The sequence below is a fragment of the Sceloporus occidentalis genome, unplaced genomic scaffold (genome assembly GCF_023333645.1).
Source record: "Sceloporus occidentalis isolate IW3139 unplaced genomic scaffold, rSceOcc1.0.p SCAF_4, whole genome shotgun sequence".
Lineage (NCBI taxonomy): Eukaryota > Metazoa > Chordata > Lepidosauria > Squamata > Phrynosomatidae > Sceloporus > Sceloporus occidentalis.
In genome coordinates, this window is record NW_028316984.1 from 116,121,739 (window position 1) to 116,141,846 (window position 20,108).

At 37.5% G+C, this 20,108-nt stretch overlaps 1 protein-coding gene across 2 annotated transcripts in view; it reads right to left on the minus strand.

Annotated features, from left to right (window-relative positions):
• Window positions 1–20,108, minus strand: part of LUZP2 (leucine zipper protein 2) — a 508,047-nt gene that overhangs the window by 157,188 nt on the left and 330,751 nt on the right. For both annotated transcript variants that reach the window (XM_089521342.1, XM_089521340.1), the window contains exon 6: window positions 9,008–9,070. In XM_089521342.1, the coding sequence (XP_089377468.1) occupies window positions 9,008–9,070 (63 nt within the window). The remainder of the gene's footprint in view (window positions 1–9,007; window positions 9,071–20,108) is intronic.

The following is a 20,108-nucleotide window of genomic DNA, read 5'->3' on the forward strand; positions in this document are numbered from 1 at the left end:
TTGTTCTCCATAGTTTCAGGACATGAGTGTGAATTCCAGACAACATGCCCTTTATGCCCTAAGCTAGCCAGCTGCTCTCAGGTGATGTAGAGGTTGATGTTTTATTATGACTGTTCAGATATGATTGATGTACCAAGCCAGTTGGCCTCCACTGGTGAAATGAATACAGTTATTTGGAATACCACATGGGCTTGAGTTGGCCTGATTGTGGTATTTTATTTTATTTTTAAAGGAAAAACTAGAAGCAATTGCAGAAATCTGTAATCAACCCTTAGTAATGATTTTTTCAAATCATTAACAGTAATTTTCAAGGTACCACAAGCCTAATATTGAAACTGTTATGGATTTAATCTCTATCCTCATAATTAGAATAAAACTTTCTATTAATTATCTGTTCAATAATATTAAGGTTATACAGGTAATGGTCTTACAATGTGTTGAATATAGGAAGAAGCCTTATCTCAAGTCACACTATGCACCATGTGGCCACATACCGGTATAGTCATCTAGTTATAACAGGCCCTTTGGGTGAACGGGCCTCTTTTGCAATACCTGATATTTAATTGTTTTAATTGGATTGGTCAGGGACTAAACTTGAGACTTTCTGCATGAAAAGTGTGTATTCTTTAACTGAGATATCAGGTGTGGGTTTAAAATGACATTGCTCCCTCTGTATAAAAATTCTGCCCCCCTTGAAAATTTTTAACATTGCTGTAACTTCAAACTTCATTTGAGTATCAAATAAAATAAAATAAATAATAATAAAAGTTACTAAGCAAATACTAACACAGGATATACAATATGAGAATTCTAGTGCAAACAATTTTCAAAGTCTCACTTTTTGCAATGCTAGAAATTTGGGGACTGGAGGAAAATTTTATTACAGGAAGAATTTTTTATAGGGGGGACTGCCTCATTTCCTATAAGTGGCTATGGTAAATGGCTAAGTGTTATATTACAATGAGAGCATGGGAACACTACCTTTGTGGACTACAACTACCAGAACCATAAGGCCAGAAAACTGTATTTTCCAAATTCTGATTACTCTCAAACATGGTGGGATTCAGGTCCTGAGTTTTGGGGGAGATGTGTTCCTTGCCTATATTATCAAATTTCCTTAAATACATATGTGAGGGAGCAAGGGAACAATCCTATGTTCTGTCACATATGCAAAGCCCTCTTGATGAGAATGTATAGCTGAAAGAGTAGTTCGGTATCCTTATAGTTACAATTTTTCAATGTAATCTTAACAGGTTCCTAATTAATCAAAAGCAGTTAAAGTAAGTATTTTCATTTCTGTAAGGCAGTAGCATGAGGGACAACAGGAGCCAACATTTGAACCATGTGCTATGCATCCTCCTCCTAAAGCAACTTGAAAGGTTGCCTGCACAAGTAACTCAAAGTCATAATGCAGAAGGAATTGTACCCTTGTTAAGGTATAATTGAAGCTATACATTGCCAAAATGAACTAATTAGAGGCAACTTACTATTTGAGAAGAGTTACTTCCAAGCTCTGCTCTTGCTGAGTTAACTATTTGCCTAAATGAATAAGCACTTGCCAACAAACACAAGCTTAGAGATTTCCATTGCTGTAGAAATGAGCCAAACCATTTGGCATGTCAATATGGTGAATATTTTAAATCATGCTGCAAATTCAATGTAATGCAACTCTGTGCCAGAGTAGCACAAACTGTTCCAAATATGTGGGCTATAAAGAAAGTGCTTGTTTATATCACTGAGAATCCATATGTATATGTTACAGTGATTTCCGGCTTTGTTTCATGAAGAATGCCTTACAGTTCCCATTATCTCAAATAAAACTATAGCCACCTTCGTTTAGAAAATAGATTTCCCTTGGAAAGATGCTCAGTAACAATTCTGGAAAAAATGTCACCATAAACCTTTCCCATAAAGCAAAAATCTATAGGAAAGGAACAATAAAGCACTGGTTTAATACCAAGCACCAGAAAATTAAATTTCCTCTTTTCCATTTTGATTTTAAATTTTGTGTCAGATTGTTCACGGTTACACTATAATATCAGACTATATCTAAATAGCAACAAAACAAATAGGAAAGAAACAGCTGTAACAAAAGGATGAGAAACCTTCTTGCTTTTCTTGACTAGAACAAATAGATAGAGAAGGGGAGATTATTTTTGAAACGTTAACATAACTGAGAAATAATTCATAATTTAGATTAGGACAACAAAGACAACAAGATGATGATGATGATTCATTGACCATGAGCATCGTGAGACAGAAATGACCATCCCTCTTGTATCATGAAGTAAATATGATGCTCAGATTCCTCAAATATTTTGCTGAAAACTCCCCTTTTGAGTTTAGAGGAATCAAAGTGTTCTGGCAGTTAAGCACAGAAGATATGAGAATCATTAGCTATGTCAGTTTTCTGATTTACAGTTGCTTTAAACAGAGCTGCACTAAAACATCAAGAAGACTAACTTCACAGCTTTTTCTGTAGCCTGTGAAAGTTTCCCTTTCATTTGGCAAATGTTTAGATTGTGGAGAAAAGTGGGGCTTGCCCAAGACATTTTGTCTCTGAAGGCAAAGATGATACACAAGCCCACTTCATGTAACAAATCCAGCTGGACTGGTTGGTTAATTCAATTGTAGTGATGGAGCAGTATCTCCCAATGCACCAGAAGGTAACAGGCTAGTTTAGGGCAAATGCTATCATAGGGCAAATAATACATAGCTCAGTACTTTTATGTTTGCTGCTTGAGGTTAGCACTGCATTTTTCTTAACGATAGGGTTGGTCCTGGGGTAAGGGTACAATGGACAAACTTCACACCAGAGGAAAAGACAGAGGGATGTTTCTCTGGTGCTGTACGTGACTTCCAGCACAATAATGCACTATGAAGCATTACCAATTGCTTAGTTCAGGTATGGACAACTATGGCAGATGAGTGGGTGGGGTTTACAATTTTCTGCTGTGGACTCTCTGTGCTGCACTGAATGACAGACGTGCTACCACCTCAAAATCTGGAAGTGTCCAGAATACTTATTTCTGGTTGTTAAAAATGTGTATTTTTTATGTTGGACAATTCAGAGGAGCCCTGCAAAGTATATAAAAGGCAAACTACATGTCCTAAAGGATTTACTTTCTTCTTTCAGCCAGGAAAAGAGCAATATATATCTCTAGAGGAACCAAGAGGCATGAAACAGCCTTAGCGATCACAAGGACCCCAAGACTGCATTTGGCCCATTCATGGCTTAACTGAATACTCACAGAAAAAATGAACTTGAAGATGAAGTCCTAGGTTTATTTAAGCTATTGACACAAAAACCCTGAGAGTTCAATGTCCATATCCAATCACTTCCCCTTTTTTATGCATGCCCTAAATGCAACTTTGGGTTCTTGAACACTATCACCATTCACCACACTTCAAAACTAACAAACTTATATTGTTGTGTGCAGATCAGTAGAGTGCCTATTGGGAGGTGGGAATGAAGATTCTCCCAAATAAGAATTATATTTCCCTCAATGGAACTTTCCTTCAGTCTCCAAATTTGTAGCATTGCAGAGAGCGGGACATTAAACATTGTTCACACCTGGAACACCCATATTTTCTGTGTTTCTCTTACTAATGCTCCCTGACTCTATTCTTGGCTGTCTACACTTTATATCTAAATGTACACTTTAATTTTTTTAAGTTACTGCAATATATGAAATCTGGATAGCGTATTTCTTATTTAGGGTACAATTCCTTTATTTTGCCCCCAATGCAGCTACTCCTTATTGCAAAAAGGCACTGAGCAAAGCTGAATAGAACACACGTGTACAATTTATATTCAGTGAATTTTCTAGTTTCATCACAATATACAAAATTTCACTCATGTGAATATGAAATTTCAAATTCAACATCTGACTTCACATTTGGATGCAAACATGAAATTTGAATGTAAAAAGTTAAGATTTAAACTTGAATGTTTTCAACTCTTGGCATTTCCTGACTACTTTGCTTTTGGCAGGCTTCAAATAAAAGATCTCATAATGTCAAATACTAAGTACTGTGGTATGTCATCTAATATTTACCGGCGGATGAAAATATAATTACATTTCAGTTGACAAATACTGTCAAATATACTTTTCACTTGCAAAAGTATAATAAAATATTGTGTATCAGTGATTTTTAAAATGCCTTCTAGGGAAACTTCCATCTTCCGAAATCTTACAAGAGGTTCCTTGAATTGAAAATAAACATGGTAGACAACCCCCCCCCCCCCACACACACACAAGAAAACTTTTTTTCCTCAGTAGTGCATGGCAAAAGGGAGTGTAGGTTTTTTTTCTAGGATAGTGCTACTTAAAGGAATGGTCAATGGACAAGTGCTGGTCCCTGAGCCATTAGTTGCTATTCCCTGACAAGTTTCCAGGGAAGAAAATGGTAGCCAATGGAACTAAGTGTGGCATTGGTGGCAAGGTCACATGAGGGAGGATGCAGATTACCTACATGAGATAGCTTGAAATGACTGTGCTAGGGATCATTCCAAATCAGTGGTTCCCTACCTTTGGTCTTCCATTTGTTCTGAATTTCAGCTCTCAGAAGCCCTAGCCAACTTGGCAAACACCCAGGAATTATGGAAGCTGATGTCCAAATCATCCAGTGGACCAAAGGTTGGAAACTACTGATCTAGATAATTAAAGGAGGGGAGGGAGGCCAAACAAGATCATTCCTGAATGCTGTGCAAACCCCAGAATCTTTTGAAATGTGCAGCAAACACTGGAGGCAAGTCACAGTAGAGTGGAAGTCAAGAAATTTGAAATCAATTGATATAGATAAGAAAATTATAGGTATGTCAAATTCTTAAATTAAAATGCCACTGACTGTCAGGTGTTGACATCAAATTCTCCACAAAATAATCAGTACACATCTGAGCATTCAATAAATATTTGGAGATTACCTGACATCAAAACCTACAGAAGAGAATTGGGAATAGGTTGTTTTTGTGCGGGGGTTTTGGAGGGGAGAGTCTGGCAGCACTTTTTCTCCTTTTAGCTCCATTAGATTGATCCCTGGTGTTGTTGGCAGGAATTAGCAAACTCGTACTTGCCTTGAAACATAGTTTTCAGTTTTTCCATTATGTGTGTCTAGAATATTGAAAAATTATTTGTAATGTTATTGGGTTTTAAAAAAAATATGTGATAGAGATATAAACTAAATGAGAGACAAAACTACAGAGGCAGAATCAAAAGACAGTGGCAAAAATAAAGATTATTTTTTGTTTTGTTTTTTGTTTTAAAAACCATAAATTCTATTAACTGCTTTTTCACAGGGGTGAATGTATTCCAGTCCCTTAATACTGTCAAAAGCACAGTACCTGTGCATTGTTGCTCATGCCAACCACATACTCATTAATTATCATTAATGATCTTGTACTGGATTTTCTTTTTAAAAAAAGATTAACATTTTATCATTTTCAGTCCAATTCAGTTAAAAAGCAATCCACCCCTTTTCCAAAGACCATAAAAGGAACAGACTGGAATAATTAGTCATTAAAGACAGCAAGCAAGGTCAGGGGAAACAGAACAGGAATGGGCTCATTATTTTATATACATAATGGGCTTTGGCTAGAAAAGTATTTGCATTTTAATAGTAGTCAAATACAAAAGGAGAGTTGCTTAAAACTTATTATAAAAATTTGTAAGGTAATGTAGGCTCAACTCCCTTCCTCAGTAATTTCTGCACATTCATTTTGTTGCATAGGTACACTAGAAAATGATTGCTTATTTAATAATTTGGATATTTGGTAATCGGTGTGTAAATAGCATTGTGGTGTATATTCCATGAACCAGCCAACAATGATGTTTTTCTTTCATTCTTTCTTTCTTGGCAATATGTTTTGATATTAATTTCTCAACAATATTTTTCTTGTTCATTCCTCAAGAAAATGTTGCTTAGATAGTCCTTTAAAGCACTGAGATACTGCAAGCTGACTTTTATTTCATCCATCAAGCAAGCCAAGCACCTCAAATCAGTTAAGAGCCCATTCCATCTTTTGTTCCATACACAGTGCAAATACAGAGCACTTGGTGGGAATATTACACCAATTCAGCAGCTGAAGAATGATGGCTCATCTGAAATGCAGTCACACCACTTAGCTGGTGAGATTGTTTTTGCCTAAAACATGTCACCAAGGTATGTCTAAGGTGAAAGAGACCTGCCACATTTGCCTCTAAAAAGAAAGCAGTATCTGTGTTCTCAGAGATTTCATATCTGATCACAAGCAAATTTTGTTAGGGGGAAAGATATTTAGGCTCGAGTTCTGTGCTTTTTAGGGGCATTGCTATTAATATTTAATAATGCTCAAACCCAGAAGATGGTGAAATCTGATGTTAGCTCTCCCTTCCTGTTCCCCTCCAGCCACTACAGAGGTATATGGGTGGCTCTATATTGCCTAATTTGGAACATTTGTCTGGAGAGAAGGGCAAAAAGTAATATTTAAGACTGATGAGCACAAAAGAAAAATACCTGTATCTATTGGTTTCAAATTTCTCTTACTCCTACAATTCAGGTGAAAGTTAGTTAGACCTCATTGTCTTAATTTAGAGACAGTGCTGCTATTCTCTGTGAGCTGACATATCTGATATGTGAAAGGATCAGGAAGCTTCCCACAGAAGTACATGGTGAGATGATTTCCCAGCCACATCAATAGGTCCATAACTGCTATTGATATGTACCCTAGACAGCTGTGAATGCACCAAAAGATGAATACATGTACATTCTCCTTGGCCTAAAACTCCCCATTGTGTGGCAAACCCCCTATGTGAATCATGTAGTGTTTCAGTAAGAACCCAGCAGGTTTTGGGATGTGCTAGAGGATCTATTACAAGGTCTGAGAAAAGTGCAGCAGCCCATAGCCACATGTGACCCTCAATCTCTTTTTGAGGGATTCCTACATGCCACCCTCCATCCCTCAATTCCATCCCCATTATATTTCAGTGTTTAAGAACCTCCACATTTGGCCTTAATCCCAATAGGATTGCCGTCTATGACTATAGGAAAGGGGCTTTTGTTCCCACTCCCTTCAAAACATGTGTGTATGTGTCTTCAAGTCACCTGTTTATGGCCACTCCACAAATTTCATAGGGTTTTTAACATACAAGGAATACTTAGAGGTGTTTCAAATACTTGTATATAGCATTTTATATTTGGGCAATAGTTGGGTGGAGCTTTCGAACAACATACTGCACACTTTGATTCTACCAAAATCAACCAGGCTTTCTAATTACAGCATCCCTTTGGCCATGTTTTCAAAAGCCTATATTCTTTTAATGTTATATAATCAACAATCCTGGAAACATCTAGCAGTTACAGGTTTAAAACAGAATTAGGCATGATGGCAGCAAATTTGTGTGTTTTGAACATGAATATTTTCTAATCAGGTAGAAAGATAGGATAGAGTAACAGTAGGGATGGGATAAGAGGCTGACTGGAACACTGTCTTCCAAAATTTGATTATATGAGGAAAGACACCATGGTATTTGAGATTTTTAAAGAATCTTTCTGAGGAATAGCTGAGCTTATGCTCCAGATCAACTTGATGTGAAGAAAAGTGGCTAAAATACTTTAAACAAATGTGAAAAGTGAGAAAATCATCCATCTCCATGACAAAATGGCCCACTATCTGACAGCACTGTGAAAAATGTCAATATACTTTGAGGCTATCTCAAGACTATGAAAACAACAAACTATTATCTTGGGAAACAGCCACTCAAGTATGTACAGGTCACACCCATTTGTGGTGTGGATGTTTTTCTGCATTTCTTCATATCATCTGCTTACTCTATCAGTTTCTCCTCAGTGCTCTTTAAAGTTTCTCTTTGTTTTCCTGGTGCCCAAGTGGTTCGGAAAAAAGCCTTTGACTATAATTCATTTTATTTTATATTTTTTAAAAGTGAGAATACTGAACAGCCATAGCATTGCTGTCCTCTCTTCTCCCTCTCTTCTTTGACCTATGACCTTGAACTGCATATCCTTCTAACACAAGTTGAGTTAGCACTTTGCAGAAACTACTTCCTTTGGATGGGAGATGGACAATGACTCTGTTTTGAAAAGCATGTTCAGGTTCTTTTTACAGTGACTCTATTTGGAAAACTCCAAATGGGTGCACACTGTTGTCAGTACATGCACATGACATATGGCTGTTTTATAGCTCATGTTTGCTAAAATATAAAGCATGAATCTGGTCCATAAATTTAAACTATCATTAATTCAGTGACACCTGAATACCAATTTCTTTATTACCAGTTGGATCCAAAAATACGTGGGTTGTGTGCTGATCCAAAATTTGGTTTGGATCTTATTTCAAGGGTTATCCACATTACATTACTGTAGTGTTTTGTTACCACTTTAACTGCTGCAGCTCTGTCCTATGGAATTCTGGGATTTGTCATTTGTTGAGGTATTTGGACTTCTCTGTCTACTGCTGTAATTCACAGGAGTATACTAGAAAATTCGAGGAGTTGTACCACAACAAACTACAAATCTCAGGATTCTGTGGGAGAGACCCCTGACAGTTAAAACAGTATAAAACTGTTGTAATTGTGCAGTTTGGATAAGCCCTCAGTGATGGGATAATCTAATGTCATGATGAGAAAATTGTGAGATATCAGTGATGTCCTGCACAAGCAAAGCTGCCTGTCAGCTCACATAAGAAGTTTTGAATCGAAGCCTGTATTTTTATATTGCTCTTCTCCAAATCTCAGTGTTTTGGTGTTTTGGGGAGAGAGAAAAAAACCTTAAGAATTCAAAAAATAACTCTCCAGATAATTCCAAGGCTTCCCTTGGGCACATCTTGGGATCATATTCTATTTCTCTATGAACCTGTAGAAAAAATTGCTAGATCTAAGAAGACAATCCATGGTAGAAGTAATATCAACATATTTCTCTACTCCTGAAATAAAATGTGTGGCAGGCCTCACTGAACAGTCCTTTGCCCACTAGGCTTGTTGGGGTCACAACAATACAAAATTCTGCTCACCTCTTCAGCATGAATGCCACAAAGCTTGCTTCCCGACAGGAGTTTATTTTTCAGGCTTTTGTTCTAAGAAAGGGGAAGAAAAAATGTTTTTTTTATTAAGATGTAGTAAAATATTAAGAAATCATCTAAATATTTTAGGATGGTATACTAAAATATGATCTCCAGGATGCCAGTGAAGATGAAAATAGACTCAAAATGAAAATAACTATCTAATGGTACAAATACTTCCTTCTTTTCAACTTCTAGATGCCTGTAAAATTTATATTTAAATATTCATTTCCACAGACAGAAAAGCACATTGTTGTGTTTGAAATAATAGTCAATTAAAGTTAAAAGTGTTTATTTGGACTCGATATGAGCTGGGATAACAGGGGTAAATGGTAGTAAATATATACTCCTCCCAACTAACTTAAACTAAGCAATGCTAGATTTTCACCATCCTGTGGATTATGTCCTGAATTTTAAACTCAAAACAAAAATCCCAGATGTATTGATCTTGAGCCAAAACATTTTTAATAAGGAATTTGAGCATCAGTAAAAAAAATGCCGACTATTTTCCCTGTGAATCAATAATCTCATATTATTTAACTTTCTTTTTCACTTTCACAAATGAAAAATAGTTGTGGCTTTCATATAAAGACCTTCAGAAGAACTGAAACCTCCTTTTTATGCACCACCAACCCAATGTTGCTCACATGGGCCTCTTGATCTCTGTGGCTGCTATTTCTGTGTTAGCTTATAGCAAGGTATGGGTTACACAAATCAGTTGATACACTGCAATCACATTTGAAAGGGTTGTGAGGATTGGCTAGCCCTTTCTTTCAAGGAAAATAACTATGCTGGCCACAGTTCTTGCTAGCATTCTAGTACATTCAAATGGCATTGCACAGGTCCCAATGCAAACACTACATAATTCACATAGGCGGTTTGCCAAACAATGGCGAGTTTACTTGTATTCATCTTTTGGTGTGTACATTCCATTCACATAGCTGTCCAGGGTGCATATCAATAGCAATTATGGACCCGTTGATGTGGCTGTAAACACATTTCACTATGTACTTCTGTGGGAAGCTTCCTGATCCTATCACATATCAAATATGTAAGCTCACAAGGAATAGCAACACTCTAAATCAAGCAAGCAACTTTCCCACATGATCACCATACTTAATATTTGATCAGGAAAGTGACACATGCTAGCTGTAAATATTCAACCAATGGAGCAAGTGGTTTTCCATCTTTTAGTCAGTAGTCTATTTTATTTACCTTTGCATATTTTCACCTAGTAAAAAGTTAAACACAATATCATTCATTCATCCAATCATTTATATCTTGCCTTTCTTCCAATGAATTCAAGAATGGCAGCGAGATTGGTCGCTGGTTGTTCCAGGTCTGACCATATAACACCCATCTTGAAAGATCTTCACTGGCTGCCTATTCGCTTCCGGGCTCAATACAAGGCGTTGGTAATGACCTATAAAGCCCTAAATGGCTTGGGCCCAGGGTACTTGGAGGACCACCTCTCCCCATATAATCCGCCCCGCACACTCCGGTCAACAGGGATGAAATTGTTGGAGGTCCCAGCGACACGTTATGCGAGGACCTCACAGAGGGCATTCTCTATCGTGGCCCCCAGATCTTGGAATAGTCTCCCAAATGAGCTCCGCTCCACCACATGTTTAGCTCTTTTTAAAAAGAACCTGAAGACTTATTTCTTTTCCCAAGCCTTCCCACCATGAAAAATCATTTTTCCCTTATCCCTTTTCATTGATGACCCGGAATGTATATATCGACTTCCCCTTCTATCTGGCCCTTTGTTGTTAGTATTACTATGTTGTTTTTAATGCTGTTTTTAATTGGTTTTATTGGTATGTTTTTTATATATAATTGTTCACCGCTTTGATCAAAATTTTGGAAAAGCGGGTTACAAATAAACTATATTATTATTATTATTATCATTATTATTATTATTATCATTATTAATATTATTATTATTATTAAGAAAGCTCACTTGGGTATCCTTTATCCCATTTCACTACCACATCACCATCATGAGGCAGGTCAGACTGAGAGTGAGTGACTAACTCAGTGTTACCTAATTAATGGCTTAGTGTAGACTGAAACCTGGTCATCCCACATATTAGGCCTTCCAAGTGTTAGTGTACACCTAAATTACATTGGCTCTAGTTACTAGCTGCTGATAATACCTTGTTACTAATGAATGAAAATATACATGGGGAAATTTCCCAGACACTTTGCAACAAAAGCTTGTAGAATCTTTTGCTCTTACCTTCAGCCACATTTTCTGTTCTCATTATTACACAAGAACCCATTACCATCTATATTTCATTACATGGGAGATATTAAGAAACTGTGCTGAAAAGCTAAAGTGGCTTCTAATGGATCTTATGTTTTTTTAAATAGAGGAGAGAGTGCATAATTAATGCCTCATTTTTAATATATTAACAACATTGACAGCATTGACAAGTAATACAGATGTTCAGGATACAGGATGATCCTTTTGAGAGGCAGGCTGAAAAAGTGCTTTCTGGCAATTTCCTGTTCCCATCTTTTATGGATCTGGTGTGACAACAGTATAGCATTACTTATCAAAGATCAGAATACATTGCCTTTAACCCTAGAAGTCCTTTTCCTCTGTGGAAAATATCATTGACAGGGATGATGTTGAACAGAGAAGCAACAGGGAGAAGCATCTCTCAGAAATGAAATGTAACACACATACACACATATATACAGGTGGCAGAAAGTTTAAACCTATTCCACCCTCGTGTTCTGTCCCTGATCCAAAAACAGATCAGCACAATTACCTGCATGAAAGCTCATGATAAAATAAAAACAAGCTCGTCCAAAGCTGCTGCTACATTATTTCTTTTTCTCTTCCTCTGATCTGCTTACATTTTATATTTCAATAGGCTAACATAGCAGCTACTTCCTCAGAACTGGTGTGGCTAAAGTGTGATCTATGAGGTGACTATGAAACCCAAACCCCAATTGTGCACACTCTAAGCCCGCATTCCCTCACCCAGTTTTTTTTAACATTTTTGAGCCAATTATCAGGCAATTTCCATCCCCAAACTGGCCAAAACTGCCAAAGTCATCTGCACATGTACGAGTCTAGAAACATCTAGAACAGCAAAACAAATAAACATGGTCAAAATTGTGTAAGGATGTGATACAAGTTCATTTTGGTTAGGCCCAAGTATGACAGTTTAGCCCAGAGGTTCTCAACTTTTGATCCTCCAGCTGCTTTGGACTTCAGCACCCAGACTCTTTTGCCAGCATGACCGATGATGGGGGAATCTGGGAGATGAATTCAAAAACATCTGGAGGACCAGAGGTTGAGAACCACTGGTTTAGCCCATGGGAGCCAAAATTGCCTCCTGTCACCTACACAGTTGTCCCCTTTTGCTCTTGATGTACTATGTATTTGACATGTAATATAGTGCGACCATCTGATGTGTACTAAATACTTGCTTATGAAGATATACACATGTGGTTGCAACCTCATATGGGAAAAGCAGCAGAGGAAGAGATAGTTGAAGAGCAGACCAGAAACACAGGTAAGTTATGCCAATAAGGTCAAACAATTCTTGTTATTTGCTGTCAAGTCTGCTTTGATGTATGGCAACCCTGTGAATAAAAGACCTCCAGGGTGAAACAGTAACTGGTTACATTTTTTTCTTCTTTCCTCATACAGTCCTCAGCACATCATCTATCACAAAACCACATCAAAAAGCACATAATCAAAGCACTTGAGGTGGTAACACCACAAATATGTTGTGTACAAGCCAGTCCCACCCCTTGTTCTTCTGAGCAAAAATGGTTTTCCCAAAGTGAGTTTTCCTAGAAAAAAAGGTAGGCATCAACGTTATTTATTCATTATTTATTTATATGTGTTAAGTGCGCATATTTGTATCTAACATGGACTAAAGCTTGCTTTCTTGCTGATTTCCAGTGTGGCTACGTCTTGTAAACTGGCACATTTGATGTGTGAAAGGTTCAGGAACGTCACATGGAAGTATATGGTGAAAAGATATCAGGGCCATATTAACAACCACTGGGGATGTGCACCATGGCCATACTAACTGTCAGAAGTGCCTTTATCAGCTGTGTGAATACAGTGTATGCACCAAAGGATGTATACATGCATATTATCCTTGGCTTAAAATTCTCCATTGTGTGGAGAACATCTACGTATGTGAATCGTGTAGTGTTTATTTTGGGCCCTTTTACACTGCTACTTGAATGGACTTTAGTATCCACTGGGGTTTAGTTCCAGGATCGCTCATAGATACCAAAATCCATGGGTGCTCTATACAATTATATACAAAGGCATAGTAAAATGGTGTCTTATATAAAATGGCAAAAACAAGTTATTCTTTTCGGAAATCCCCCCCCCCCCCCCCCGGATTTTAAAGCCATGGATGGTTGAACCCATGGATGCAGCATTTGTGGAAACAGATGGCTAATTGTAACTTGAAATAAATGGCAGTCTTGAATTTGCCTGATAGAAAGCCTACTCAGTGTTTTCAACCCTTGGTTCAGCCCATTAATTATGCTAGCTTCAGACTGGGATAGTGAATTCACCTAATACTGTTTTTAATAAACATGAAAAAAATTAAAAGAAAAATGCTATGGGGATTGGGGAGAAGACAGCACTATCTCACCTCCTTTCCTGTCCCCCTCAAAAGCTATAAGGACACTGACACACACTATTATCCTTCATATGATAAATTCCAAAGTACAGTGGACCTTTGGTTTGGTTCCAAGATCCCCCCATGTATAACAAAATCTGTGGATGCTTAAGTCCCATTAAATATAATGACATAGAAAAATTGTGTCCCTTATTTAAAAAAATGGAAAATCAAGGTTTGATATTTGAAATTTACACTTTTTTAAATATTTTCAAACTGTGGATGCTTGAATCTGTGTATAAATAATCCGTGTATAAGATTAATATCATCAAGTGGTTTGGAAATTTTTCAGTGAATTCAGACATGAATGTTTTGATCTAAAGCAACAATTTATGCCTGGGATCCAGTAACCTACCTCTGTTGATGGAAGTGCTCCCACCAATGGAGCCTCTTCTGGCTCTCAGTCCTAAAGCTGGGAAACTTTACTGATATGCGTCTTTTGGGGAAGTGTATATTTTTAGAGGAGAGAGAAGAACAAATTTCTGTTGTTGCTGACATCAGCCAGCATAACACTGGATGCAGGCATAGATTTTTTTCACCTATCGTCTTATCTGCTGTTTTCTTCTCCTTACTGGGGGTATAGTATATATCATTGTAACTTCACAAATGTAGGCAATAGAAAGGAAAAAGGCTGGTGATGTCATGATCACCTTTTTAAGAGAAATAGGCCAAACAGGAAAGGAGGAGGAATAGCACTATATGTCAGAGATATTTACACCAGTGAAGAGATCCAGGACATCAATCATGGAAGCCAGGTGGAGAGCATCTGGATAAGAATCAAAGGGGAGGGAAACAACAAGGGTGTTACGGTGGGAGTCTACTACAGACCCCCAAGTCAGACGGAGGAATTGGATGATGCCTTTCTAGAACAGATGACCACACAGTCAGAAAGTAAGGCCTTGGGGAAATAGGCTCTTTGCAGCTTGAAGATTTTTTCTGTCTTCCCTTGTCACCAATGTGTGACCTTGGAGAAAGTGCAGTCACTAGTGTTATTCACCAACAGTCTGAAACTGGAAAGCTTGGTTCTGTTTTTGTTTTGTTTTTAATAGAATGGGGAGAAATCTATTTCAAAAAAGAATGCAAATCTAAGAAGTATTGAATATTTCAGTTTGAAAATTTTCACTGGTATGCAGGGGTACAAAGTTCTGTTGTGCTGAGCGAGGCCAGCATAATATTGGATGCAGACCTATGTTTTTTTCACGTTTCTTCTTTCCTACTGTTTCCTCCTCCTCCTTACTGCTGGTGTAGTATATCATTGTAACTACACCAGTGTGGGCAGTAGAAAGGGAAAAGGCTGTTGATGGGTATCCATTAGTTCAAACTGCAGCAGGGGCATCACTGGGGGTGTGAGGGTGCAGCCTGCACCAGGCAACACCTTCAAGAAGCTGTGGCACCACTGCTTCCCAAACATCTGCCTTTTGGCAGTAAAGGGCTGTGGTGTTTGTCTGTGTGCCTTTAAAATGCTGAAGAAATAGTGTGAGTGGGGCAAGGTTGTTGGCACATGTGCAACCTGAAGTCCACACACTGAAGCTTTGTGCCAGGAACACATGCCACAGAAAGCTCTGCTGTATAGTTTGTGCAAGCTGAAGAACTCCTGCTCCCAGACACAGAAGGTACAGACATGACAACTGCTGAGTTATTCTCAAAGAGGCTTTTAATCTTTGTTCTGATATTTACGATTACTTACACTGACCTACAAAATACTCCACTCATCCACTATATCACCACACAGGGCATTGGCTCTAAATATTCATCAGTAGAGATCTTAGTCCAACCCCCACTGATGTGATACACAGTTTCGTGGTTTACATGTGCCATGACTTTACAGTATTGAAGCTTGGTGACTTCATGTCCTGCCTTTGTGTAATTATCTTCCTGTGACTCAGCAACCTTTAATCTGCTTACTCATCATTACTTCTTTTTGAACTTGGGTTACCTTTCATCCATATCCCATATTGCTACATCTAGGACACTTTCATTCTGGATGCATCCATTCTGACATTCCCCTCCAAAATGTCTAGATGTCCAGCAATATGCATTCCATGTGTAGCGTTTTCAACTGTGATCTCCTGAGTTAAGACCCACTTTGATAGACATCCTCTCATGCCTTTCTACAGGTAGTGCTTTCATGAGTATGTCTTCCAAACCAATGTGATGCAGCTTCAGAACCTCATTCTGCACCAACTTACACACATTCTGGTATCTAATGCCTATGTACTTGACCATACACTTCAAGTTCTTGGCTTCTGCCATTGCAATACATGCCCGTGTGTCCTTGTGTATGATTGTTGGTGTGTTGCATGGTTTCCCAAGATCTACCAACAACTGCCTGACCCACTGAACATCTCTGCCTATTTCCAACAAAGCATTGAATTCAGCCTCCATGGTACTTAAGGCAACACAATTCTGCTTCTTAGACCTCCAGACCACTGGATTGTCAGGAAACCTGACTGTAAAGCCAGTCACTGACTTCCTGCCTGTTGTCTCAGAGGATAAGGAACTCATCATGACTTCCTTTTGAACATGGGTTATCTTTCACCCATGACCCATATGGGCGGGACAACTAGGACATTTGCCTTCTGGATGAATCCAGAAGCAAAGGCTCAGTTGCAAGTTTTTTAAAAAATAAATAAAAATAAAATCAAAATAATTTTTTAATTAAAAAAAATATTCTGTTTTGAAATTTTCTTTAAAAATATGAATCTTACCAAGTTTTCACTTTACCCACATGAAACAATATGCATATAAATACATTTGGGCTGTGCATATGAATTGTAATTTAAAGGTATAATTTTAATTTTGCTATTTGTTGATATCACAAATATTACCATTACATTAATTGATATACAGGACTAATAATTTATGGAAAAAATATTAATACAAAAAAACATTACTAGGAATTCTGTATGGTGTGTTATGGGTGGAGGATACCATGAGTTACCACATCAGGTGACACCAATCTTAGAGATGCCACTGCCCTGCAACATGCTGAGTCTAGACAATATACATCTAAATATATTTTAAAAGTAAAAAAAAATTGAACTTTTTCAATGACATCAATTTTTCAATAAATATATGGTACCCATATGCAGTTGTTTCACATGCTGAAATAGTAATGTAAACTTCCTACTAACAAGTAATAGAATTTTCTAAAATTATGCATGGAAAACCTCTAAGCAACTGAAACAGAATATTAATTAAATTCTGTACACCAACCCAGATTTAAGTACACAACCTAATGGAAACTCTGAAAGCTTGATTTGTAAATTAGACACTTGTATTTTTTTTTAATTTGAATGAATGTGTTTTCCAAGGACGGTGCAAATGTAATTCTCATGCACTGTTTACATTTTAATTCCCTTGTGTGTCTTTTACACAATTCCTGGGTAATGACAGCATATAGCATCTTGTTTCACACACATTTTAACTTGTTCCCGTCTATTACCCAGTGAAAGTGGCTCCTTCTGCAATGATAAATTGCTTCAAGCTGTTTGATGCAGGTTCTTCTGGTATTGTGAAACAGCAGAGAGTAAGTACAATATCATTATAAAGAGAACATAGAACTCATACTTTCAAATGTATCTCCTTAATTTTTCTGGAAACAAGTACAAAAATATAGCCATCATGACAAACTGGAAAAATATGGGATTTTATGTTTCTGGCTGATTGTCTTTGTCCTCAACCAAAGCTCTTGCAAGACTAGGAATTTCGCAAAGATATTCTACAACACCACCAAGCATAATCCCCATTCATTTTGCCAATAGCCATTTGGTGCAGGAAATTGTTAAGATATTTTACACCTGCAGAGTATTTTTGCTTTGCCAAGGATATTTTAAATTATGGATTGCTTTTGCCGCTTTGCACAGAGAAAAGACTTCAAGTCAGAAGACATGCATCCAGATTTTTGGAATTATATAAAATATCCACCATTGATTCCATTATGTCTTAGTTCAAAACAAGTTAAGCTTTGTCAACAAGCTCATTTTTTTTGCAAACAACAACAACAACATAAACAAAAATTCTTATCCACCTCTTCTCAACGTGTGAAGTAGGGTATAACAATGATTAAAATAAAATAAATAAATAACACCAAAAATCATTTAAACACATAGGTTAAAACACATAAACATAGTATTAAGCTGACCATTAGACATTAAAATCATCCAGACAAAAAAATTAAAATTTTAAAATTCATAGTTTAAAATTGACAGGATAGGCATGCCAGAAGAGTTACTAACAGTTAATTATTTTTTAACTTTTGTAATCAATATTTTAGTTTTATCTTTTTAAATTATTGTGAACCTCCTTGAATCCCATTTTGGGAGAAAGGTGTGATATAAATCCAATAAATAAATAAATAAATTGATGAGAGTAGAGAATTTGTGATACAACATTCTCTTCCATCACAATTAAACACTGCAAGGTATTAAGTCATCTTTAATAGCAATGCATGTGAAAATCTTCACTGTGATCATGCGAATATCACTGGATAATGAACTTATACAATTTCCCCGTGTGATAAAGTCCTTAGGGTGCGTCAGAAAGGTAATAGCACTTTCAGCTTTCTTCTCCAAAACCTTAGTGTTGTTGTGAAGTTGAAAGCATTCATGGCTGGCATCCATAGTTTTCTGTGAATTTTTTGAACTATGTGGCCATGTTCTAGAAGAGTTTATTCCTGACATTTCGCCAGCATCTGCGGCTGGCATCTTCAGAGAATGCTGGCATGGTAGGGAGTTGGGTATATGTGCGTGTGTGTGTATACACAGATTAACATGGAAATCATTCCTCCCTACTCAGGGACACACAGTGTGTGTGTGTGTGTGAGAGAGAGAGAGAGAGAGAGAGAGAGAGAGAGAGAGACCCTGGGTAGGGAGGAGTGATTTCCATGTTAATCTGTGTATTGTTCTGTGTCCGTGGCAAGGCCTCAGGGTGGGGGGATATGCAAAGAGGATTCTGCTTAATTAGTTATCATTGTCTGCTGGGAAAGCACTTGACCCTGGATGGTTTTCCATTTGCATTTACTGAATCCTGATTTTGCTATTTTTCAGGACTTAGACAAATTTTGTTAACTTTAAGCATTTCTTCTTTCCTGTTGAAGTCATCCAGGTGTTTGTGGATTTCCATGGCTTCCCTATGCATTACCTTATTCTCCCAATAACTATCAGGTCAGTATGCACAGGGAAGCAGAACAATACATAGATTAACATGGAGATCCCTCCTCCCTACCCAGAGTCACACAGTATATATATACCCAATTCTCTTCCATGCCAGCAAACTATGAAGATGCCAGCCACAGATGCTGATGAAATGTCAGAAATAAACTCTTCTAGAACATGGCCACATAGCCAGAAAAACTCACAAAAAACTTAGTATTGTTCTTCCAACATCTGCCTTCTAAGGCATCTGCCCTACCTGTCTAATGTTAATGCCACTCCTTTTATTACTAATTTCTATGGTCTTTTCAGTAATCTGGTGCTACACGAGATAACCCTAAAATGAATACAGAGCAAAGTGTCCAGACAGGAAGTAATGGAAAATCTGGCACAAAAAATGGTTTCCCATCCAAATACAATTATGGATGGTCAAATCAATAATTCTACCCAGTTGGACCAGAAGAAGGTAATAACAAAGCTTCAAAAGAAAATCTGGTTGATTATAAACTAATATGGGGAAAAACTTCAGCAGAATACTAAGAGCTGCCCACATTTTCACAGTGAATAGACAGAAGGACATGGTTAGCCTAAGGCAAGAACATGGCACTCTTCATCTCAGATTAACAGTGAGCTGCAAGACTACTCCTATCCATTATTAAAACAGAAAGTGTTAAATTTGGTAGTAATGGCTCTGCAAATTCATTGCTCATAGGAGAAGGCTCATAGTTGAACAGTTTTGAATAGAAACCGCATCTGCCTGAACACGTTTCCTCAAAAAAGCAGAGCCATTTTGTGGAGCCAAACATTGTCCTTGCCCAATCCCCAGGCATTGTTTTACTGGTGATCAGACTAGAAGGTAGCTGACAGCATGATGAATAATGATGTTGTCCTTACTTATTAAAGCTGTACTCAACAAACCTCTCCAGATGACAGGTTAAATTTATCAGAGGCAGTCATGGGAACCTGCAGTGAAGAGCAAATGAATATTCTTGTTTATTGTTGGAGTGCTATTTGGTGTTACTGAGCTCTGACCACACTGCAGTGACAGACACTATTTTGCATCTTGATTAATATTGATGACAGTTCCTCCTTGGCAGCATTTGAAACACAATTAACCTGGACTCAGGTTAGATAAATAGTCTGGATGTGGACCTATAGTCATCAGATGAAATTTGCTATAACATGGTGAAGATGAAGATGATACTAACAGTATTCTCATCAGCAAAGTACCTGGTC